The following is a 26,512-nucleotide window of genomic DNA, read 5'->3' on the forward strand; positions in this document are numbered from 1 at the left end:
CTTTGGGTAATGACTGAAAGAACAAGATCGCGGATACAAGTGGCCGAAATGAGTTTCCTTCGCAGGGTGGCTGGGCGCTCCCTTAGAGATAGGGTGAGAAGCACAGTCACTCGGGAGGAGCTCGGAGTAGAGCCGCTGCTCCTCCACATCGAGAGGAATCAGCTGAGGTGGCTCGGGCATCTTTTTCGGATGCCTCCTGGATGCCTCCCTGGGGAGGTGTTCCAGGCATGTCCCCCCGGGAGGAGGCCCCGGGGAAGACCCAGGACACGCTGGAGGGACTATGTCTCTCGGCTGGCCTGGGAACGCCTCGGTGTTCTTCCCGAGGAGCTGGCCGAGGTGTCTGGGGAAAGGGAAGTTTGGGCTTCCCTGCTTAGACTGCTGCCTCCGCGACCCGGTCCCAGATAAAGCGGAAGAAGACGAGACGAGATGAGACGATATATATATATATATATATATATATATATATATATATACACACGCACACGTAAATTGGTGCAAATAAACAAACAGTCAAGGGCACTTGAGGTATAGCAGGTAAACATGAAATAAGCAGTATAAACAAACTAGCAGCTGTTAAGGTGAGGTAGTGCGGAATAGTGCAAATGAGCGAGGTAAAGTGAGATGTGCGGTCCCTGAGTTCAGTGTGTTAATGAACGATGAGATATGTGTGTGTGTGTGTGTGTGTTTGTTTGGGGGGGGACTGTGAGGATGACATGTCAGATGCTGAAGGGGGGGCAGGGGGGTGTGCGGGCAGAATCTGTGGCAGGGGGCAGAGGGGGGAGGAGGGGCAGAACAGGGAGGGAGTTGAGCCTCCTGACCGCCTGGTGAAAGAAACTGTTCTTGAGCCTGCTGGTTTTGACCCAGAGACTCTGCAGTCTCATCCCTGACGGCAGCAGACTGAAGAGGCTGTGAGATGGGTGGGTGGGGTCACCTGCAATCCTGATGGCTTTGCGGGTGAGGCGGGAGTTATAAATATCCATTAGAGAAGGGAGAGAGACACCAATGATCCTCTCAGCTGCTCTCACGATGCGCTGCAGAGTCTTGCAGCAGGACACGGTGCAGGCGCCGTACCACACGGTGATGCAGCTGGTCAGGATGTTCTCGATGGTGCCTCCGTAGAAAGTGTGCATGATGGGGGCCGGGGCTCTTGCTCTCCTCAGTTTGCGGAGGAAGTACAGACGCTGTTGGGCTTTTTTGGCCAGTGATGCGGTGTTGTTGCTCCAGGACAGGTCTTCAGAGATGTGCACACCCAGAAACTTGGTGCTGCTCACCCTCTCCACTGCAGCACCGTTGATAGATAGTGGAGCATGCTGGGTATGCTCTCTCCTGAAGTCCACAACAATCTCCTTCATCTTCTCCATGTTCAGATGGAGATTGTTGTCCTTGCACCACATGGCCAAGCGGCTCACCTCACTCCTGTAGATTGTCTCATCACCATTGTTGATGAGACCCACCACAGTCGTGTCATCCGCAAACTTAATGAAGAGATTAGAGTTGGATGTTGGTGTGCAGTCATGGGTCAGCAGAGTGAAGAGGAGGGGGCTTAGCTCACATCCTTGGGGGGCCCCCATGTTCAGTGTGATGGTGCTGGAGGAGTTGCTGCCTACCCATACAGCCTGTGGATTCCCTGTCAGGAAGTCCAGCAGCCAGTTGCACAGGGAGGTGTTGAGTCCCAGCTGGTCCAGTTTATGAATGAGCTGCTGAGGAATGATTATGTTGAATGCTGAGCTAAAGTCTATGAACAGCATTCTGACATACGAGTCTTTTGTCTCCAGGTGGGTGAGGGCTGAGTGGAGGGCAGTGGAGATGGCGTCATCGGTCGAACGGTTGGACTGATATGCAAACTGGAAAGGGTCCAGGGCAGGGGGGAGGGCAGACTTGATATGCCGCATGACTAGCCGCTCGAAGCACTTCATGAGGATGGGAGTGAGTGCGACAGGGCGGTAGTCATTGAAGCAGGAGGGAGATGGCTTCTTCGGGACCGGGATGATGGTGGTGGTTTTGAGGCACGTGGGGACAACAGCCTGGCTCAACGAGATGTTGAAGATGTCTGTAAAGACATCTGTGAGCTCCTCGGCACAGTCTCTCAGGACATGACCAGGAATGTTATCAGGACCTGGGGCTTTTCGTGCATTTCTCGTCCTGAGAGCTCTCTTCATGCTGTCTGGGGACAGCGTCAACACCTGGTCACCGGGAGGTGGTGGGGTCCTCTGTGCTGTGGTGCTGTTGTCTGCCTCAAAGCGAGCGAAGAAGTCGTTCAACTGATTCAGCAGATACGTGGAGTTGTCACAGGTCTGCGGCGAGGGCCTGTAGTCTGTGATGGTCTGAATCCCCCGCCACAGGTTCCTGGTGTCTCTGCTGTCGTTGAAATGGTCAGCAATGTACCTGGAATACTGTCTCTTGGCCACCCTGATGCCTCATGACAGATTGGCCCTAGTTGTCCTCAGGCCCACCTCGTCCCCAGCTCTGAAGGCGGCGTTCTGAGCCCACAGGAGCCTGTGGACTTCCCCTGTCAGCCATGGCTTCTGATTGGCCTGAATGGAGATGGTTCTGGTGACCGTAACGTCGTCCATGCACTTCCTCATGTAGGCAGTGACAGTCTCTGTACTCCTGGAGATCTGTGATATTGCTGTAGGTGGCCTCCTGTCTGAACATGCTCCAGTCAGTGGTGGAAAAACAGTCCTGGAGTGCCTCTGAGGACCCCTCTGGCCACACACGTATCTGTTTTGTAGCTGGTTTGGTGACTTTAACCAGCGGCCTGTATGCTGGCATTAGCATAACAGTGGAGTGATCTGAGGCCCCAAGGTGGGGGAGGGGTAGGGCTTTGTAGGCGTCTTTATGCATCGTGTAAACATTGTCCAGAGTATTGTTTCCACGTGTAGGAAAGTTGATATGTCCATAGAGTTTTGGAAACACGCTTTTGGGGTTTGTATGGTTGAAATCCCCAGCCAGGATGAGGAAAGCATCTGGGTGGGCTGTCTGCTGCTCACTGATGTGCTGATAGAGTTCATTCAGTGCTTCACTCCTGTTGTTATTGGAGCCGGGAGGGATGTATAATGCTACCAGCAATATGGCTGTAAATTCCCTTGGCAGATAGAATGGACGGCACTTAATAATTATAAACTCCACCAGTGGTGAGCAGTGTTTGCAGACCACAACAGCATCACAGCACCAGGCATCACTGATGTCAACACAGAGTTCTCCGCCGCGAGTCCCCCCCGACTAGCGCTCTGTCTGACCGGTAGCATGTTAGCCGGGCTAGCTGAATGGCACAGTCCAGGACGCTGTCGTTAAGCCATGTTTCCACAAACACAGGGACACAGCACTCACTCACAGACTTAAAAGATGAGCGGAGCAGGCGGACATAATCCAGCTTGTTGGCCAGTGAGCGTATGTTGGCCAGAGTGATGGTAGGGATAACCGGCTGGTGAGGGCTAGCCGCTAGCCTAGCCTGGATACCTCCGTGCTTTCCCCTCTTCTGCTTCCGCATGTTCTGCCTGTGGCGCTTCCACTGCGGGCTGGATGCAAGAGTGGGGGTCGGTGATTGAGCAGGCCTCTGGAGCAAACCATAGTCGCATAGCACTTCCGTGTCCGCTGGATTTATATCCGTGAATATAGTTCTGCGGATGTCGAGCAGAAACCCATGGGAGTATGTGCGCTTTGAGACTGATGGACGCAACAAAGACGAACAGATACACGCTGTTTTAAAACACAAAAAACATGAAAACACCGTTCTGTCGGGACAGAGAGGAGCCGCTGCATGTGTGCGCACCGCCATGTTCAAGTAAAAGCATTAAAATTGTACTGGAGAAAACTCTTAAGTGCTGCTTTACTGAAATTCCTATGACTTAGATTTTTATTGTGCATCACTTCAGTGCATCTTACTAAATTCCAGTGTTGTAGTCAAGTCACTAAACCTCGAGTCCAGTCTCGAGTCCCTAGTGTTCAAGTCCAAGTCTCATCCCATCTCATCTCATTCTCATTATCTCTAGCCACTTTATCCTTCTACAGGGTCGCAGGCAAGCTGGAGCCTATCCCAGCTGACTACGGGCGAAAGGCGGGGTACATCCTGGACAAGTCGCCAGGTCATCACAGGGCTGACACATAGACACAGACAACCATTCACATTCACACCTATGGTCAATTTAGAGTCACCAGTTAACCTAACCTGCATGTCTTTGGACTGTGGGGGAAACCAGAGCACCCGGAGGAAACCCACACGGACACGGGGAGAACATGCAAACTCCACACAGAAAGGCCCTCGCCGGCCACGGGGCTCGAACCCGGACCTTCTTGCTGTGAGGCGACAGCGCTAACCACTACACCACCGTGCCGCCCCAAGTCCAAGTCATTAAAGAAAATTTCAAGTTGAGTCCACCATTGATCCGAGTCGAGTCTGAGAACAAGACTCCAGTGGAACCATGTGACAGTGTCTGTTGCTGCCTTTATGTGAAAGCGTCTCTGCGACTGTGTTGGACTAATGTTACTGCTCGACTGCCCCATTTTAGTTAATCGGCTATAGATAAAGTTTGCTCAGCAAGCCCCGCCCACTATCAACAGAGCAAATAACATTAGAGAGGGTTAACACTTGCTAGTTCATCACATAGCAAGCCCCGCCCACTTTCAACAGAGCAATGAACACAGCATGTCTCTTCCTTCTCTGGGTGGAGTCTTATCAAATGATGACGGAAGTTCGAGGTCGTCCCCGTCGTCTCCTCGATAGTTCTTCTACATATGGAACACATAGCAGTGCATTTTTTCCCACTGCACAAGAAGTCTGTATAAGCAAAGCGGACAATCCTAGGGGCGTTCTCTCCAGGCATTTTAGCGCCGTTAACGTTAGTTTGTTCCTGAACATGACGTATGAACAGGTGAATGTGCATTCTCTTGCACTAAATTAGTATAAAAATTAATGTAGATATAAATATTTTATACCAAATTATGGCATGTTACAAACAATAAAGAAAAAATCCGAGTCTTCAGCTCCAATTTACGAGTCCGAATGGAGTTAATGCACGAGTCTGAGTCATCAGTGTTCAAGTTCAAGTCAAGTCACGAGTCCTTAAAATTAGGGCACGAGTCGGACTAGAGTCTGGGTCCTGGACTCGAGTACTACAAGCCTGCTAAATTAACCATATAAATCAAAGTATCATATCTAATGAACTATTAGTGAACTCTTCAGTCAAACTAATTACTTGTTTAAAATGAGCACAGATTTTGTTTTGTTTTTATGATATCTGAAATTTAAATCCTTATAAACATCATTGAGAGGATGGTCTTGTTTTTACCATGTGATCTGTGACCTCTGCTTACTAATGTCTTAATAATTACATCTTAACATGACCAAGTGTACTGTACGTCCATATGTAGTTGACTTTCTTCTTCTTTGCCTCATCTTAAGAACATTTAGGGGATTTAAGTGAAGATAAATCCTGTTTAAGACTAAAAACTCCAAAACAGCTTAAAGTTAGCTAACTTACCTTCTTGGTAACTTCTTATTGAGTTTAGCATGAACTTAAACAGCTTGTTTATAATCTGTAATTAAAACATACGGAATTATATGCCTATTAATGGAGCTTGATAAAGCCTTGTTTCTAAAAGATAACTTGCGCAAGGGTTTGTATATTGTGATAAACATCTTGGACATTTTTATTCCGTTCAGGTGATATCCAGATTGGCATGGTGCACAGGAAGGAGCGTCTAGATGTGGAGGTGATTCGTGCTAGAGGTCTGGTGGGCAAACCGGGCAACAAACAGACACCAGGTGACAATGTGACTTTTCTCCTTCCACTTTACAAAGACATAATGGATGATTTGCTGCTCTGTATTTGCTTCTTTAGTTTTGCACTGAGTTAATTACAAATAATTAACATCTTTTAAATCAAAATGTATTCCATAAGGGCATGATTCTCCCATTTGCGTGCAAGTTTTTTGTGCACTTCCAGTTATGCACATTTCAGTTGTGTGTATTCTCCTTTACGCACTCTGACCACACCCACTGCGCGCAAGTTCTGAATAAAGGCAGTCTCATGAATGAAGGTATGATTTATATGAAATAGCACACCCTAGCACTATTTATATAAAATAGTCACACCCTCACGTATTTTGGCTGTCAGGAAAATGTGAAACGTGGACTTCTGCATTTACCACGTGAATGTCATTGAAATCCACACAAACCATAAACCAGACTCTGATTTTGAAAATAAATGCAAAGGGAGAGCTTAGCTGTATTTTGAATCACCTCGAAGGAAGGCATTAGTTATAGAGACTAAATTTTTGTTCCAACACATAAGGACTCGGACTTACCCGAATTTTCGACTGGCTTACTCCAGTCCTTGTCAAGGAATGACCCTCTGCTTCCGGCATGTGACTTTACGTGATTGGAGCAGAGGGTCAAAGGTCGTCGATAACTGGAACCTCCCCTGTCTTCGTTTAAAGTAGGTTGAAGGGCCCTGATGTACCATAGATGGCTTCTTTTACTCCTCTAGTGAAGAAATCCAGTTCACTATCTAGTATTTCCACTGTGTCAAGCGTGAATGTATGTCCTGGTCATTCTAGATGGATGTGTTGTGATACCTCTGACGTCGTCGAGCTGGGTCATTTGTGTTCTGAGAACCTGGTTTTCAACAGCGTTTTGTTTCTCCTATATAACTCTCTACACTGGCCTTTGGAAGTTTTTCCCTGGCAAGGAATCCGGTACACAATCCCAGACTTTTACTCCTTGGGAGTTCTATCCTTGGGGCAACAAGAAAAAACCCACCTCCACCCTGAGAAGTTATGCAAGTTTTTATCCCATGGGATCTGAAGATCCTCTGGAGCGCTTTGGATTGTCCTCTGATGTAGGGAAGGATGATAAGGCCTCTGTTGTTCTGTCCTGGGTCTTTTTGTCGGTGTTGTTCCCTAGGTTGATGGAGTTTGCCAGATGTTAAAGTGTTCCATATACAAGTTACATACTATGGGCGAAACAGGGGAGCCCATAGCAGCACCAAGAATCTGTTGGTAGAAGATTTCATCAAACACAAAATAGGTGCAACGGAGGCAGACCTCAAGTAGATCCACAATTTGTGAGGGGGTTGAAGTGAGCATTGTGGAAGTGTGTTGTCTTCTTGTAGTCTACATAAGATGACCAAGTGCCTTATCGACAGGGACCGATGTAAAATAACGTGGTCACATCAAAATAATGCAGAATTTCATCCTCTTCCACTCTGTTGTTCTTGATAAGGTTCACAAAATGTTGGGAGTTCTTAATATAGTATGTGGACTTCCCTACTAAGGGGGACTTCTGACAATCCAAGGCCAGGGAGCAGACGACCAGGTTAAATCGACTGTCTGCTAGCTGCACAGCGTCGTCACTCAGGGTCCACTACATCGAGACTGTGTCTGTTCCCCAAGCTAAACAAAAAAGTAGAAATATTCAGATTTTCTTCCAGTAACCTAATCAATATAAAATTAGATCATACTGACTGTACAGCCGCTGCCAGCACTTTTGATCTAAAGGTGGGGCTATTAAATATTAGATCTCTTACATCTAAAATGCTAATGGTTAATGAACTCATTACTGATCAGGAGTTTAATGTACTGTGTTTAACAGAAACATGGATTAAGCCAAATGAATATATAGCATTAAATGAAGCGAGTCCTCCTGGATACAGTTATATACACCAGCCTCGTCTAACTGGCAGAGGAGGAGGCGTCGCGGTTATTTATAATGATTATCTAAGTGTAACACACAAACCTAGTTATAAATTTAATACATTTGAAGTTCTTCATACGAATATAATGTATGTAGTCTCGAAAAATAAGTCTACCCAGTTAATTCCATTGCTTATTATTTACAGGCCCCCGGGGCCATATTCTGAGTTTCTTTCTGAATTTGCAGATTTTATCTCAGATTTGGTAATTTCCTTAGACAAAGCTTTAATTGTCGGAGATTTGAATATTCACTTCAATAACCCAGAAGACCCTTTGAAAACAGCATTTGTATCCATTTTAGATTCAGTAGGGATTAATCAGAATGTCATAGGACCGACCCATAATGGTGGTCACACCCTCGATCTAATACTAACATTCGGCTTAAACGTAGAAAATATAGTCACACTTCCACAGTCTGAAGTTATCTCAGATCATTATCTCATCTCATTCAAACTATGTCTGAGTAATAATATATGCACCTCACCACGCTACTGTATTAAACGTACATTCACGTCAACTACTGCACAGAGCTTTATAAATGATCTCCCAGAGTTATCAACTTTGATTGGGTCACTGTCAGCCCCTGCAGAACTTGATCAGGCAACTGAATGCTTAGAGTCAACATTCCGCCATACTTTAGATAATGTAGCTCCTCTTAAAAGGAAAATGATCAGAGAGAAAAAATTAGCACCCTGGTATAATGATGACACTCGCACTTTAAAACAGACCACTCGAAAATTGGAACGTAAATGGCGTCAAACAAAATTGGTAGCGTTCAAATTGGCGTGGAAGGAGAGCTTCCTGAAGTATAGAAAAGCTCTTAGTGCTGCGAGATCAACATATCTCTCCTCCCTAATAGAAGATAACAAAAATAATCCTAGATTCCTATTTAATACTGTAGCAAAATTAACCAGGAATAAGTCCACTATAGACACATGCACACCTGTAGTATGTAGTAGCAACGACTTCATGAATTTTTTTTAATGACAAAATTGAAAATATCCAACAAAAAATTCAAACTACTAATTTAAGGTCAGACAATGTAAGTGACCCTGTAGTTAACAATATAACTGTATCAGATCAGCAATTAGAATGTTTTACTCCCCTTAGAGAAATTGAATTACTTTCATTAATCTCAACATCAAAAGCCTCAACTTGCGTACTAGATCCCTTACCTACACGTCTATTCAAACAGATAATGCCTGGAGTAATTGAACCGCTTCTAAAAAATAATAAATTCTTCTCTTATGATTGGCTATGTACCCAAATCCTTTAAACTAGCAGTTATCAAACCCCTGATTAAAAAACCTGACCTTGATCCCTGTCAGCTGTCCAATTATCGGCCAATATCAAACCTCCCCTTTATCTCCAAGATCCTTGAAAAAACTGTGGCACAGCAGTTATGCTCATATTTACATAGGAATAACATCCATGAAATGTATCAGTCAGGATTTAGACCTCATCATAACACAGAGACAGCACTGGTTAAAGTAGTAAATGATCTACTGTTGGCGTCTGATCAGGGCTGTGTGTCGCTGCTTGTGTTGCTTGACCTTAGTGCAGCATTTGATACCATTGATCATTCCATTCTTCTGGATAGACTAGAAAATGTTGTGGGAGTTAAGGGAACGGACCTCTCCTGGCTCAGCTCTTATTTAACTGATCGCTATCAGTATGTTGATGTAAATGGTGATATTTCTAGACATACTGAGGTAAAGTTTGGTGTTCCTCAAGGTTCTGTCTTGGGTCCACTGCTTTTTTCTTTCTATATGTTACCTCTGGGTGATATTATTCATAAACATAGTATTAGTTTCCACTGTTATGCTGATGACACACAGTTGTATGTTTCTGCAAAACCTGATGAGAGACACCAGCTTTATAGAATTGAGGAATGTGTGAAGGACATTAGACACTGGATGCTTATTAACTTCCTTCTGCTTAACTCTGACAAGACTGAAGTACTTGTACTCGGACCACATGCAGCTAGAAGTAAGTTTTCTGATTACACAGTAACTCTGGATGGCCTTTCTGTTTCTTCACGTGCAGCAGTAAAAGACCTCGGAGTGATTATTGACCCCAGTCTTTCATTCGAAACTCACATTGATAACATTATCCGGATAGCTTTCTTTCATCTCAGAAATATTGCTAAGATAAATTTAATGTCAGTACATGATGCAGAAAAACTAGTTCATGCTTTCGTTCCCTCCAGGTTGGATTATTGTAATGCCTTACTGTCTGGATGTTCCAATAAGTGCATAAACAAGCTCCACTTAGTTCAAAATGCAGCAACAAGAGTCCTTACTAGAACTAGAAAATATGACCACATCACCCCTGTCTTATCCACACTGCATTGGCTTCCAATCAAATTTCATATTGATTATAAAATATTACTATTGACTTTTAAAGCACTGAATGGTCTCGCACCACAGTACCTGAGTGAACTTCTGCTCCTCTATGACCCGCCACGCCTACTTAGATCAAAAGGTGTAGGCTATCTGCTGGTACCTCATATAGTGAAGGCTACATCAGGGGGCAGAGCCTTTTCTTACAAAGCCCCACAGTTATGGAACAGCCTTCCAAGTAGTGTTCAGGAATCAGACACAGTCTCAGCATTTAAGTCTAGGCTGAAAACATATCTGTTTAGTCAAGCCTTTTGTTAATGGTGTTTATGAGGTAAAGGGTGTAGATCTGGAGGGTCCTCAGAGTGTTTTGGTAAACTGGGATGTATGGATGCTGTCAGTCCCCCAGTCGCTTGCTCACTCAAGTTTATTGACGGTGTAGTGGCTGCTGCTTTATGTCCTGGGGCTCCCTCATGCCTGTGTTACCTTCTGGCTCTCCCCTTTTAGTTATGCTGTCATAGTTAGTTTTGCTGGAGTCCCTGCTTTTACTTAGCACAAAATGTATACTATACCTACTTATTCAGGTGTCATTGGGCATACCTAACCACCTGTGGTTCCCCCCCCCCCCCCCACCAATCTGCCCCTCTGAGTTACATGTCAATCCTTGGATCGAGATGCTGACCTCTTCTGCTCCTCGGACCTGCCTGATCCATCCTGGTGCCCTGTGTCTGGCTGGAGTCTCATCACATCACTCCTGTGGAGGACGGCCCCATATGGACAGTTGAAAGTCACACTTGGAACACGCTCTGGACACTTACAGTAATGCTTTTATGGCTGAGGACTACAGTTGACTTGCTAACTTTAGGACTGCGGTTGTCATGAACAGTTTTGCACTCAAGTTTCCATTAATGAAGAGTTTATAACATCAACGAAACTGACCATGTTAAAAGTGTTAATGTTATAGTCATGTTGTCTGTTGTTGTCCAGGTGAGGAAGGGTTCCCTTTTGGGTCTGGTTCCTCTCGAGGTTTCTTCCTCGTGTCATCTGGGGGAGTTTTTCCTTGCCACCGTCGCCACAGGCTTGCTCATTGGGGAGAGATTAGGGATAAAATTGGCTCATGTCTTGGGTCATTCAGATTCTCTAAAGCTGCTTTGGGACAATATTGTTAAAAGAGCTATACAAACAAACTTGACGTGACAAAATTTCAGCTAAAAACTTGGCACAACAGTAGGTAATGGAATCAATACTACTTATAGCGGTGCTTGGAAGTTTATGAACCATTTAGAATTTTCTATATTTCTGCATAAATATGACCTAAAACATCATCAGATTTTCACACAAGTCCTAAAAGTAGATAAAGAGAACCCAGTTAAACAAATGAGACAAAAATAGTATACTTGGTTATATTCATCTCATCTCATTATCTCTAGCCGCTTTATCCTTCTACAGGGTTGCAGGCAAGCTGGAGCCTATCCCAGCTGACTACGGGCGAAAGGCGGGGTACACCCTGGACAAGTCGCCAGGTCATCACAGGGCTGACACATAGACAACCATTCACACTCACATTCACACCTACGGTCAATTTAGAGTCACCAGTTAACCTAACCTGCATGTCTTTGGACTGTGGGGGAAACCGGAGCACCCGGAGGAAACCCACGCGGACACGGGGAGAACATGCAAACTCCACACAGAAAGGCCCTCGCCGGCCCCGGGGCTCGAACCCAGGACCTTCTTGCTGTGAGGCGACAGCGCTAACCACTACACCACCGTGCCGCCTACTTGGTTATATTTGTTAAGGAAAATGATCCAATATTATATGTCTATGAGTGGCAAAAGTATGTGAATCTTTGCTTTCAGTATCTGGTGTGACTCCCTTGTGCAGCAATAACTGCAACTAAATGTTTCCGCTAACTGTTGATCAGTCCTGCACACCGGCTTGGAGGAATTTTAGCCCGTTCCTCCGTACAGAACAGCTTCAACTCTGGGATGTTGGTGGGTTTCCTCACATGAACTGCTCGCTTCAGGTCCTTCCACAACATTTCAATTGGATTAAGGTCAGGACTTTGACTTGGCCATTCCAGAACATTAACTTTATTCTTCTTTAACCATTCTTTGGTAGAACGACTTGTGTGCTTAGGGTCGTTGTCTTGCTGCATGACCCACCTTCTCTTGAGATTCAGTTCATGGACAGATGTCCTGACATTTTCCTTTAGAATTCGCTGGTATAATTCAGAATTCATTGTTCCATCAATGATGGCAAGCCATCCTGGCCCAGATGCAGCAAAACAGGCCCAAACCATGATACTACCACCACCATGTTTCACAGATGGGATAAGGTTCTTATGCTGGAATGCAGTTTTTTCCTTTCTCCAAATATAACGCTTCTCATTTAAACCAAAAAGTTCTATTTTGGTCTCATCTGTCCACAAAACATTTTTCCAATAGCCTTCTGGCTTTTCCATGTCATCTTTAGCAAACTGCAGATGAGCAGCAATGTTCTTTTTGGAGAGCAGTGGTTTTCTCCTTGCAACCCTGCCATGCACACCAGTGTTGTTCAGTGTTCTCCTGTTGGTGGACTCATGAACATTAACATTAGCCAATGTGAGAGAGGCCTTCAGTTGCTTAGAAGTTACCCTGGGGTCCTTTGTGACCTCGCCGACTATTACATGCCTTGCTCTTGGAGTGATCTTTGTTGGTCGACCACTCCTGGGGAGGGTAACAATGGTCTTGAATTTCCTCCATTTGTGCACAATCTGTCTGACTGTGGATTGGTGGAGTCCAAACTCTTTAGAGATGGTTTTGTAACCTTTTCCAGCCTGATGAGCATCACAATGCTTTTTCTGAGGTCCTCAGAAATCTCCTTTGTTCGTGCCATGATACACTTCCACAAATGTGTTGTGAAGATCAGACTTTGATAGATCCCTGTTCTTTAAATAAAACAGGGTGCCCACTCACACCTGATTGTCATCCCATTGATTGAAAACACCTGACTCTAATTTCACCTTCAAATTAACTGCTAATCCTAGAGGTTCACATACTTTTGCCACTCACAGATATGTAATATTGGATCATTTTCCTCAATAAATAAATGACCAAGTACCGTATAATATTTTTGTCTCATTTGTTTAACTGGGTTCTCTTTATCTACTTTTAGGACTTGTGTGAAAATCTGATGATGTTTTCGATCATATTTATGCAGAAATATAGAAAATTCTAAAGGGCTCACAAACTTTCAAGCACCACTGGTATGATCATTCTCAGAGGTACGTTTGGCTTGTGAACCTTAGGTAGGCTGGAGAACTTGGGTGGTATTTCAGTGGTAGGGTACAGTTGTCTGTATGTAATCCTATTAATCCCACCTTCTTTTTCGATGTGTTGTAGAGTCGAGATGAGTTCTTTCTTGTACTTCTGTGTAGGGTCCCTTTTTCCCAACTTGCGGTAAGTGGAATAGTCACTGAGAAGGTCTTCACACTTTTTGTTTGTAGTCTGTCTTATTTAGCACAACAGTTAGCCATCCTTTGTCCACAGGGAGTATCACAATGTTTTTGTCTTTTCTAAGGGTCTTTAGCGCTTCCCTCTCCTCCTTTGATAGGTTGGATTCGGTCTTCTTTGGGCAGGTAAGAATGTTGTTAACGTTGGCTCTGAGTACGTTGGCCTCTCGTTCTGGTAATTTCCTACAAGCTACCTCAGTTTGTGTCACTATGTCTACCACGGAATTTTTGTTGTCTGTGGCCGCGAAATTCAGTCCTTTTGCTAATACCGACAATTCTGGGTCTTTAAGCAACCAATCTGAGCAGTTTTTGACCCATTTGTGTATACACTGACACAATGGAACCAGATTCTTTGGGATTGTTTTTGTGTGCTGCTTCCTTCAGTACGAGTCAGGCATATTTGTTCTGTTGCCTTGTGTTCAAATACTCCTGTTCCCAGATTTGTAAATCTTCAACCTTTGACCTGACCTCTTCCACTAGCGTCGCGGGAAGCGCATCTTCTAATTTGGAATCCAAGTGGGATTTTTCCTGGTTCAAATAATTAAGTTTTTGTATGTTCTGACCAATTCTCACATTCAAAAGTTGTTTCTCCGCTCTCTTGATGTTCAAAGCCTTAGTTCCTTTTACAGTGTCTGACGGGTGTAATATTAGGATAGATTAGGGATAAAATTAGCTCATGTTTTAAGTTGTTCAAATTCTGTAAAACTGCTTTGCGACAATGGTTATTGTTAAAAGCGCAATACAAATAAACTTGACTGACTAATATTGTGATGTTTACAATGCAAGTTGAATCTTAGATGGTTCTGTTAGCGTGCGATCTTTTTGCATGTTTTCTCAATTTCAAACAGAATTCAAGCAATTCTTGCCAAAATCATTTCTTATATTTGCATGTAGACTCATCTGTGTTGGTAAATGACTTTATAGAGACTAAACTTTTGTTCCAACACATAAGGACTCGGACTTACCCGAATTTTCAACTGGCTTACTCCAGTCCTAGTCAAGGAATGACCCTCTGCTTGTGGCACGTGACTTTATGTGATTGGAGCAGAGGGTCAAAGGTCTCTATAATGTTGTTTACCAACACAGATGAGTCTACATGCAAAGGCATTAGTTGTATTGTATAAGAAGGCCCCCCCAAAAGTAAATATACAAAATGACACGTGGGTCTATTTATGGAGATTCATAAATAAAAACATGTTTGGAAAGTCATAAATAAAAATACACTATTGAGGAAAATGTGCAATAACATGCATGTTCCAATGTTCTCATGCTGAGAAGCTTAGTATTAAAAATGCATTAGTAATCAATAGCAGCTGCTGGCTAATTTCACTGAGGACACAGACTATGCAACATGTGCATGCACACACACACACACACACACACACTCTTCTTGTAAATGCATCCCACTACAAGATCCAAATGAGAGAAGGCTCAATCAGCTGACCTAAGGGCCTGCTTGTTCAAAACGTGCACAAATCTCACCCACAAACTGAACACAAATATCATCTGGCCTCTGCACCTACCACTACCACTGTCAATTAAAACCAAAAATAACTGGCGCACAAAGACAAGCATAAGATTATGCATAATGATGAAAGCACCAGCCAATAAAGCCAGTGTTACAATCAAGTTAGTTTATTTGTATAGTGCTTTTAACAACAGACATGGTCGCAAAACAGCTTTACAGAAAATTAAAAGCTTTAAACATGAGCCAGTTTTATTCCTAATTTATCCCCAATGATCAAGCCTGTGGTGACAGTGGCAAGGAAAAACTCCATCAGAAAACATGAGGAACAAACCTCGAGAGGAACCAGACTCAAAAGGGAATCCATCCTCATTTGGGTGATAACAGATAGCGTGATTATAAATGACTCGCTTCTATAACTGTGTGCTATATCGTCACAAAGTACAACAGTGAAACCGGGAAAATCATTATAGTTTTAGCATGAAGTCTGTTTTGTTGATGTTATAAACTCTTCATTGATGGAAACTTGAGTGCAAAACTATTCATGACAACTGCAGCCCTAAAGTTAGCAAGTCAACTGTAGTCCTCAGCCATAGATGTATTACTGTAAGTGTCTAGAGCGTCTTCCAAGTGCGACTTTCGACTGTCCATATGGGGCCGTCCTCCACAGGAGTGATGTGATGAGACTCCAGCCAGATATGGGGGGGGAGGGGAGAGAAAACACATTGTTAGGTATGCCCAATGTCAGCTAATGAGTAAGAACAGGATACATTTTGCGCTGAGTGCAAGCAGGAACTCTGGCAAAACTATGACAGCATAACTAAAAGGGGAGAGCCAGAAGGTAACACAGGCATGAGGGAGCCCCGGGACATAAAGCAGCAGCCACTACACCGTCAACAAACTCGAGTGAGAGTGGGGAGGGTGACATCATCCATACATCACAGTTTACCAAAACACTCTGTTTGAGGATCCTCCAGATCTACTCTTTTACCTAATAAAAACTATTAACAAAAGGCTTGACTAAACAGATGTTTTCAGCCTGGACTTAAACACTGAGACTGTGTCTGAATCCCGAACATTACTCGGAAGGCTGTTCCATAACTGTGGGGTTTTGTAAGAAAAGGCTCCGCCCCCGATGTAGCCTTCACGATAAGGGGTACCAGCAGATAGCCTGCACCTTTTGATGTAAGTAGGCGTGGCGGGTCATAGAGGAGCAGAAGTTCACTCAGGTACTGTGGTGCAAGACCATTCAGTGCTTTAAAAGGTCAATAGTAGTATTTTATAATCAATACGAAATTTGATTGGGAGCCAATGCAGTGTGGATAAGACAGGGGTGATGTGGTCATAACTTATAGTTCTAGTAAGGACTCTTGCTGCTGCATTTTGAACTAACTGGAGCTTCTTTATGCTCCTACTGGAACATCCAGACAGTAAGGCATTACAATAATCCAACCCAGAGGTAACAAAATCTGAACATATGAAAGACACAGAGAATCTCAAACTAAATGGTGTGTTATCACATATAACCCTTTATTCCCCCCTCAAATTTCAGAGGCGATATTGCCTCCTCTGAAGAGCCACTACTATACAGTAATCTCTCATTGGGTAATGCACTGCCATTGATCAACGTAGGGCGTAAGGTAATGATGGCGATGTTGGGTAGAATGTGTGATTACTGTGGCTGGAAAGCTGTTCATCCAGGAGTCTGCACAGGTGGATGATGGCTTCATGGTCAAAGCAAAATCGCAGGATGCACTTCATCAGTGAGTCCCACTATATCCAGACAAGGTTGGAATACTCTTCTTGTACCAGTGGCGGCTGGTAGTCTTTCAAACAGGGGAGGCTGGTCGGTTACGATATTTCCAGATTTTAAAAGAAAAAAGAAAAAACACAAATTTTGCCCATACTCTTGCCTCTGATCTGGCTGATTGTTGGCAGGGTCACAAACTGTGAAATAACAGGTTCTTTTGGCCCATTAGCCTACTGTCCAATATACATGATGGTGGTGTTGGGGGGAGGGTATATTTTAACATTTTATATTTTAAAATTGTGGCATGTTGTTTAAAAATTGATCATTATTGAAAGCAGCTCTTTGTCAGGAACCTTAGCAGTAACAGCAGAGTGTTCTGGAATAGGCACAAGCACTGACCTTGGGGAGCCAAACATAGAGCTGGGTGCCACACATTTCATTCAATGACACTTTCCCTATATTTTACTTATTTTGACTGAGAAATGTTTTATTGACAATTTTGATAACCCTTCACTTTTAATCCAGGTCTGTAGTGTGAAATGTTCTCGGCTGTGTTTTTGTTTAAAAATGTTTTCCAAATTGTAGCTGTGTTTAATTCATCTCATCTCATCATCTGTAGCCGCTTTATCCTGTTCTACAGGGTCGCAGGCAAGCTGGAGCCTATCCCAGCTGACTACGGGCGAAAGGCGGGGTACACCCTGGACAAGTTGCCAGGTCATCACAGGGCTGACACACAGACAACCATTCACATTCACACCTACGGTCAATTTAGAGTCACCAGTTAACCTAACCTGCATGTCTTTGGACTGTGGGGGAAACCGGAGCACCCGGAGGAAACCCACGCGGACACGGGGAGAACATGCAAACTCCACACAGAAAGGCCCTCGCCGGCCACGGGGCTCGAACCCAAGACCTTCTTGCTGTGAGGCGACAGCGCTAACCACTACACCACCGTGCCGCCCATGTTTAATTCATATCCAGAGAAATATATATTCCAATATAATATACTCAGCATAAACATTTTAAATAGATTCTATATTTTTGGTCCATCCATGACATATTACTAAAGTAACCTATTTACTGTTGTTGATGTGGGTCACTTGCTGTTAGCCAATTCACTTTCTCGTACCAGGAGAGCTGAAAGGAACGAGTATTATTCCCTACCTTTTTCATCAAGTCAATTTGAGGCGTTGGTCTACCCTGCTCTTTAATTTTAATTTTTTCCTCGAAAGGAAGACTGGCAAATGGCTTCACCAAAATTAAATCAGCAATGCTTGGCCTCCGTGCGCAGCTTTCTTGCTAGCTGACTAGCCCCCTCAAGTTCAAGTTCAGTCACTCAAACGAAATTTCTGGAACTAAGATAGCAAACTTGACAACACTATATTTACACTTTATTTACAATGAAGATATATACAAACTAAAAAAGCTGGTAGAAACCGTATGTAATGAATGAAATCAAAATGTAAGCTGATCTCTTACAATACACCACAGCACTTGCGAATCCGCATGGGACTGAACTGAAATTCACCGCTGCCTGTTTATATTTGAAACGAGCTGTCAATCAAAGAAAATATCCGGCCACTTTCACCAATCACCAGTCTCCTCTCAGAAACTGCCATGTCCCTCCCATTGTGAGGCTGGGAGTCCATGGGGCGGGTGTTTTCGCAGTATTTGTCCAATAACCGTCTTGCATTTTGATATTGAAAAGCGCAGAGCTCCCAAATGCCATTGAAATCCACTGAGGCTGGGCTGCATGGCGCTGTCACAAGGGGGAAAAAACTCACGCACACATTAGGCGAACTGGGGAAAGTTATAACAGAATGATTTCGCACTGTAGTGGGTTGAGCACATATATTTCTATGATTCTGGATCTGAAATAGCAATGTTATAAGGTCGGCTATAACATAAGCCTAGCGCAATTCATCCTACACGATGTTCGTCATTTTTTAGAGGAGGCTGAGCCTCCCTCGTTGTCTTGGAGCAATCGCCAGTGTCTTGTACATATAGCCCACTACAGGATCCAAATGAGTGAAGACTCGATCAGCTGACCTAAGGGCCTGCTTGTTGAAAGCAACATGTGCAGAAGTCTCACCCACAGACTGAACACAAATATCATCAGGACCATCTTCTTTATGCTTGGCGAGCATTCGGCATCTTAATTGATATTTCTCTTTTATTCTAATAGGAATAATTATTTACCAGGCTTCTTCACCATGTGGTGTAATTTTTTCTGTTTATTTTTTTCTGCTTAATGTTGTAATATAAAGTTGCATGAAATATCACAGTTTAAAACAAGTTACACAAAAATTTAGAAATTTTTGAACTTTATTTATGCATGTATGGTGGTGCTTGAAGGTTTGTGAACCCTTTAGAATTTTCTATATTTCTGCATAAATAGGACCTAAAACAACATCAGATTTTCACACAAGTCCTAAAAGTAGATAAAGAGAACCCAGTTAAACAAATGAGACAAAAATATTATACTTGGTCATTTATTTATTGAGGTAAATGATCCAATATTATATATCTGTGAGTGGCAAAAGTATGTGAACCTCTAGGATTAGCAGTTAATTTGAAGGTGAAATTAGAGTCAGGTGTTTTCAGTCAATGGGATGACAATCAGGTGTGAGTGGGCACCCTGTTTTATTTAAAGAACAGGGATCTATCAAAGTCTGATCTTCACAACCAGGTCTGGAATTTCGTCATTTTAGGGGCAAGGCCACTTGGCCTTTTGTGCTGTCAATTTTTTGGAGGGCATGAAGGCCAAGAGCCAGGGCACCAAGGCCATAAAATAAAACAATTATTTTAAGTTCACGTCTATAATGAATTTAATTTAAGGACTAATGACTCTTCTGAGGAAGACTGGAGTCTCAGTCGAAACTATCAAGCAGGTAAAGAAACATCTCCTACACTATTATGTCTGAAGATAAGAAAATATTGAACACATCTAAACTTATCAATCCATCACTCACTTCAAAAATTGTAAAACTTATTAAACCTATATCCTCCCATAATTTTTGTTCAATTGACACCGAATGTGCAAGAGCATCTTCAGACTGTACTACTACACCAGTGCTCAACACTGTCCACTTTCAAAAAACAGCTAAAAACACATCTCTTTAGCTTGGCCTTTTCTTTCTGATTTTTAATAACGTTATTATTGAGTTCTCATGATCTTATTATTGTTCTTATCCTATTGTTTTGTTTTTTACTGTTCAGTGTCCTTGGGTACCTTGAAAGGCGCTTATAAATAAAATGTATTATTATTATTATTATTATTATTATTGCTACTACGCAGATTTTTGATTAATCAAAATTGAGCCTGGAGTACATCAGAATGTTTGACTGTAAATGGAACATATACTAGCATGCAGGCTACTGATTAACCCATAAGAGCCCAGACCGATTTCTCAATCAAGGAAAATTATTGAGGAAATAAAATGAACTAAATAGACGACAAAGAAAACATTTCTGACCTTTTATTTTTTAAAATAGCACTTTCATGTCTCAAGATCTGAAATATTAAATTGCAAATTTGCAGAACACTGCAACACTATTACACTGTTAACCTGAAAGTTCAAAAGAAACATACAATACTAGTGATAAAACAATGCTAACTGCATAGATTAAAAAAGTGGCTATGAACAGACAACAGCACATATCACGTATCATATTACTGCAGGAACAAGCAATAGGAACATCCATGACCTTGCGCTTAAAGCTCGACAAAGGAAAAACTTGACAGCAAGCTAATTAGCATTTGTTAGCGGCTACAGTCGGTACTCGGCACATTAAAAGTGGGTCAATGTTGTAACGACATAATGTTACTGTACAAGCAATGCTTATTTAACGGTAACAAACTTAAGCCCTATATGTTGAAATTCCTATCTTATTCGTTCGTTAATTTATCACAGTCTTACCCCAGTCAACTTCTTCCCTCCTTCTGTGAAAATTGAATGTCTCAGACGTGGACACAAGTGGGCGGGGGATGCGTTTGATTAAGTCTCCTGGTTGGCTGGTGATCAATTGGTGTCATTATAGCATGTCAGAGCGGTTCATGCCAGGCTCGAGTCCGATCCACCACTGATGAGTTGCCCAATAAGAATCCAGAATGTCATCAAAAGATGTATTTTTTTCTCAATAGACACAGGTGATGTTAAAGCCTATTGGCAGTCACGAGGCAGACTACAAAACCGCAAAACCGCAGGGCATCAAGGCCACTGTGGCCTTACGGCAGATATTTTTTTCCAAGGGCACAAGGCCAAATTGAGAGGGCACGAGGGCCATGGCCCTCATGGCCCTCGTGAAATTCCTGACCTGTTCACAACACATGTTTTTGGAAGTGTATCATGGCACAAACAAAGGAGATTTCTGAGGACCTCAGAAAAAGCATTGTTGATGCTCATCAGGCTGGAAAAGGTTACAAAACCATCTCTAAAGAGTTTGGACTCCACCAATCCACAGTCAGACAGATTGTGCACAAATGGAGGAAATTCAAGACCATTGTTACCCTCCCCAGGAGTGGTTGACCAACAAAGATCACTCCAAGAGCAAGGCATGTAATAGTCGGCAAGGTCATGAAGGACCCCAGGGTAACTTCTAAGAAACTGAAGGCCTCTCTCACATTGGCTAATGTTCATGAGTCCATCAGGAGAACACTGAACAACAATGGTGTGCATGGCAGGGTTGCAAGGAGAAAGCCACTGCTCTCCAAAAAGAACATTGCTGCTCATCTGCAGTTTACTAAGTATCACGTGGAAAAGCCAGAAGGCTATTGGAAAAATGTTTTGTGGACGGATGAGACCAAAATAGAATTTTTTTATTTAAATGAGAAGCATTATATTTGGAGAAAGGAAAACACTGCATTCCAGCATAAGAACCTTATCCCATCTGTGAAACATGGTGGTGGTAGTATCATGGTTTGGGCCTGTTTTGCTGCACCTGAGCCAAGACAGCTTGCCATCATTGATGGAACAATGAATTCTAAAGGAAAATGTCAGGACATCTGTCCATGAACTGAATCTCAAGAGAAGGTGGGTCATGCAGCAAGACAACGACCCTAAGCACACAAGTCGTTCTACCAAAGAATGGTTAAAGAAGAATAAAGTTAATGTTTTGGAATGGCCAAGTAAAAGTCCTGACCTTAATCCAATGGAAATGTTGTGGAAGGACCTGAAGCGAGCAGTTCATGTGAGGAAACCCACCAACATCCCAGAGTTGAAGCTGTTCTGTATGGAGGAATGGGCTAAAATTCCTCCAAGCCGGTGTGCAGGACTGATCAACAGTTACCGCAAACGTTTAGTTGCAGTTATTGCTGCACAAGGGAGTCACACCAGATACTGAAAGCAAAGGTTCACATACTTTTGCAGCTCACAGATATGTAATATTGGATCATTTCCCTCCATAAATAAATGACCAAGTATAATATTTTTGTCTCATTTGTTTAACTGGGTTCTCTTTATTTTTAGGACTTGTATGAAAATCTGATGTTTTAGGTCATATTTATGCAGAAATATAGAAAATTCTAAAGGGTTCGCAAACTTTCAAGCACTACTTTATAGTAATGTTAAAAGTAGACCTGCTACCAACATAAAAGGCAATATGGTGTTTTGCCATGTGGTGGCGCTTCATTTACTACAGCCCTCAAAGTGCATAGATGAAAAGCACATACATCCAGGGCAGAATGTGTGTACATAGCATTTACATAACATGCGCATATTTTGGGTTTTCTCCATCTGAAGTGCATAACTACCCTATGTGGTGTGTAAGTCATGAACGTAAGTTAAGGGGAGAATCTGTGTAGACTGAAAACTGCATAGGTGCACACTTTTTTGACTTGCGTGCATGGGAGAATCGTGCCCTATGTGTCTGCCTCAGATCACACCCAGTTCTTCAGTGATGTCACACAGTTGTTTTGACATGGTTTAAGGCACAGTGGGACTAACTGTGATCTACTGTATAAACGTGAACTTTACTGCATAGTTAAAATGTTAAAAGGACAGTCATTACACAGTAGGTTATCTTTAGGCTACAGCTAAGAAGCCAGAAGAGATGAACAATTTCTTAACCAGAGATATTACTGCTCATCTCATAGTTTTATATTTACTTTTTGTAGCACCCTACGTTAAAGTCTATTTACTGGACAATGGGAAATGTATAAACAAGAAGAAGACACGGCTGGCAAGGAAAACACTGGACCCTCTATATCAGCAGCAGTTGCAGTTTGAGGAAAGTCCTGAAGGAAAAGTGTTACAGGTAAACCTCACACACGTGTCATGAAAAGAAAATGTTTGTGTTTTACCATCACCTGTTTTGTTTGAAAGAGCAAAGAGATGACATTATTGAAAAAGCACCAACTCAACACCACCAAAGTTACAGAGAGACACAAACTCATCTCTGGGGGGGAGGAGGGGTAACGGGAGGACAGAGGATGGGAAGGAGCAGTAGCCTAGCCTAACAATAAGCAATACCGGACAACGTGCAATATAATGTGCAATATAAAGTGCAATATCTCTCCTGCCGCCGCTGCCGCCGCCCCCCCCTTCCCCATATCTTATTCTTTTTATATTTGTATATGTAAATAATGTATTTTAATTTATCTACAAGTTTTCTCTATTTATTTTATCTGTTTATCTGTAATGATGCTGCTGGAATCTTAATTTCCCTGAGGGAACCCACCCAAAGGGATCAAGAAAGTTTTATCTAATCTAACACACCCTTGCATCTATTAATATGGCATTTTTTTATACCTAATACAAGAAGAAATACATCTTGGTTATAATTTGGATTTGTAATCCATCCATCTATTTTCTGCCATTTATTCTATGGGTTATGGGGGTAGCAGGCTCAGAAGTGATGCCCAAACCTCCCTCTCTCTAGCCACCTCCTTCAGCTCCTCTGAGGGGATGCCAAGGCATTCCCAGGACAGCTGAGAAATATAATACCTATAACTGGTCTTGGTTCTGCCACAGGGTCTCCTCCTGGTTGGACATGCCCAAAACACCTCCCTTGGGAGGAATCCAGGAGGCATCCTAGACAGATGCCTGAACCACCTCAGCTGGCTCCTTTCAATGTGAAGGAGCAGTGGCTGTACTTTGAGCATCTCCCAAATGTCCAATCTCCTCACCCGATCTCTAAGGCTGAGCCCGGACATCCTATGGAGGAAGCTCATTTCTGCTGCTTGTATCTGAAATCTCATCCTTTCAGTCATTACCCAGAGCTTGTGACCATAGGTGAGGGTAAGAACTTTGCCTTTTGGCTCAGCTCTCTCTTAACCACGACAGATCGGTAAAGCATCCATATGACTGCTGACACTGCACTAATTTGCATGTCAATCTCCTGTTCCTTTTCCCCCCCCACTCATGAACCAGACCCCAAGACACCTAAACTCTTTCACTTGAGACAGTGACCTACCCCCAACCTGGAGAGGGCATTTGACCCTTTTCTGGCTGAGGACCATGGCCTCTGATTTGGAGATGCAGTTTCTCATCACAGCTGACTCGCACTTGGCTGCAAACCATCCCTGGGCATGCTGGAGGTTACAACTTAATGAAACCAAAATGCCTGCATCATCTGTAAAAAGCAATGATGTGATCCTGATGCCCCCAAGCTGGACACCTTCTACCCCCTGACAGCACCTAGAAATCCTGTCCATAAAAAATTATGAACAGAATTAATATGTCAAAGGGCAGCCCTGGTGGAGTCCAGTGCCCACTGATGATACAGTAAGTCTGATTTGCTGCCAGCAAAGTGAACTAAACTCCCGCACCAATCATACAGGGACCTAACGGCCCGTATCAATGGGCCCAGTACCCCATATTCCTGGAGCACCTCCCGCAAGGCTTTTCCAAATCCACAAAACACGTGTACTAGTTGGGCAAACTCCAATGAACCCTCCAGTATCCTTGAGAGAGTAAAGAGCTGGTCCAGTGCTTCATGGCCAGGACAAAAACTGCATTGTTCCTCTTGAATCCAAGGTTTAACTAATGGATGAATCCTTCTTTCCAGTACCCTGGCATAGACCTTCCTTGGGAGACTGAGGAGTGTGATTCCCCCTAATGTTGGAGCACACCCTCAGGTCCCCCTTCTTAAAGATGGGAACCATCATCCCAGTCTGGCAGTGCAGAGGCACTGTCCCTAACCTCCACGCAATGTTGAAGAGGCATGTCAACCAAGACAACCCAACAACATCCAAAACCTTCAGGAACTCAGGACAAATCTCATCCACTCCCAGAGCCCTACCACTGAGGAATTTTGTAACTACCTCAACGACCTCACCATTAGTTACGGGCAATTCCTCCCCTGAGTCCTCCAACTCTGCCTCCTCTATAGAAGGCATGTCAGACAGGTTTGGGAGATCTTTTAAGTATTCCTTCCACTGCCTGACTATATCCCCAATTGAGATCAACAGCACTTCTTCCCTGCTGTAAATTGCTTTTGTCTTCTTTAGCCTCACCAAACTTCTCCTATAACTGAGTTTTTGTTTCCACAATTGCTGCAGCCACACATTGTTTGGCCTGTCGGTACTTGTCAGCCATTTCAGGAGTTCCACGCACCAACCAGACTTGGAAGGCCTCCTTCAGCTTGACATGTCTCTTAACCACTGGTGTCCACCACCAGGTTTGGCAACAACAACCTTGTGACCACAACTCTGTACAGCTGCTTCAGCAATAGAGGCATGGAATTTTTGGTCTATTTGGGCTCAATATCCCCAGCCTCTCTCAGAATGCAGGAGAAGCACTGCTGGAGGTGAGAGTTGAAGATCTCTCTGACAGGGGGCTTTCCTAAACATTACCAGCATACCTGCACTATACATTTGGGTTTGCCAGGTCTGTCTGGTGTCTTACCCCACCATCTGATCCAACTCACTACTAGGTGGTGATCAGTTGGTAGCTCAGCTCCTCTCTTCACCCAAGTATCCAAGACATATGGCCACAGGTCTGATGATATGGCTACAAAATTGATCATCAACCTCTAACCTAGAGTTATCTGGTACCAAGTGTACTTATGAACATCCTTGTGCTTGAACATGGTGTTCATTATGGACAGACTATGCTTAGTACAGAAGTCCAATAACAGAGCACCACTCAGGTTCAGATTGGGCGGGCTGTTCCTCTCAATCACACCCTTCCAGGTTTCACTGTCATTAATGCTCATGTGGGCAAAGTCCCCTAGCAGAATTACAGTCACCCAAATGGCTGCCTTCCAGTACCCCAGCCAAGACCTCCAAGAAGGCAGAATACTCTGAATTGGTGTTCGGTGCATAAACACAGACAGCATTTAGTGCATGTGCTCCAACTTGAATCGTCATGGAGGCTTCAAGTTGGAGAAAACTCCAGAATAGAATAGAGTCCAGCCTCTCTTCAGGACTTTGGTTCTGGAGCCTGTACCATGTGTTGAGGTGAACCTGACTATATCTAGTTAATATTTCTGTAACTTCCGCACCAGCTCAGGCTCCTTTCCCACCAAAGAGTTTATGTTCCATAAACTTGGGTTGTCTAGCGCTCTGTGCGGCAGTGCTTTTGTGCTTGGCATGGTGTTCTAAGCGATGTTGCTCGATGGTGTCGCGGCTGCTGTGCAGGTGGTGTGGGACTTGTTTTCGTGCGCCTTTTGGTGGGACTGTAGATGCTACACCATTGGAATGACATCCTGGCCTTTATTTGGTGGACTTTTCCAATTAGTTTCTCTCATTTCTCACTTCCTTTACCAGTGAGAAATGAGAGAAACTTTGCAATTTTATATTCATCAGAGAGATTGGGCATAATAGAGAAATACA

At 43.5% G+C, this 26,512-nt stretch overlaps 2 protein-coding genes across 2 annotated transcripts in view; one reads left to right on the forward strand and one right to left on the reverse strand.

The window, feature by feature from the left end:
- The window catches only part of rims2b (regulating synaptic membrane exocytosis 2b), a 242,987-nt gene that overhangs the window by 211,455 nt on the left and 5,020 nt on the right, over positions 1-26,512 (forward strand). The window contains exons 33-34 of the mRNA XM_060942429.1: positions 5,663-5,764; positions 22,853-22,992. Coding sequence (XP_060798412.1) covers positions 5,663-5,764; positions 22,853-22,992 — 242 coding nt within the window. The remainder of the gene's footprint in view (positions 1-5,662; positions 5,765-22,852; positions 22,993-26,512) is intronic.
- The window catches only part of LOC132900376 (NACHT, LRR and PYD domains-containing protein 12-like), a 296,795-nt gene that overhangs the window by 143,491 nt on the left and 126,792 nt on the right, over positions 1-26,512 (reverse strand). The window lies entirely within an intron of this gene.

Source organism: Neoarius graeffei, chromosome 16 (assembly GCF_027579695.1).
Source record: "Neoarius graeffei isolate fNeoGra1 chromosome 16, fNeoGra1.pri, whole genome shotgun sequence".
NCBI classification, from domain to species: Eukaryota; Metazoa; Chordata; class Actinopteri; order Siluriformes; family Ariidae; genus Neoarius; species Neoarius graeffei.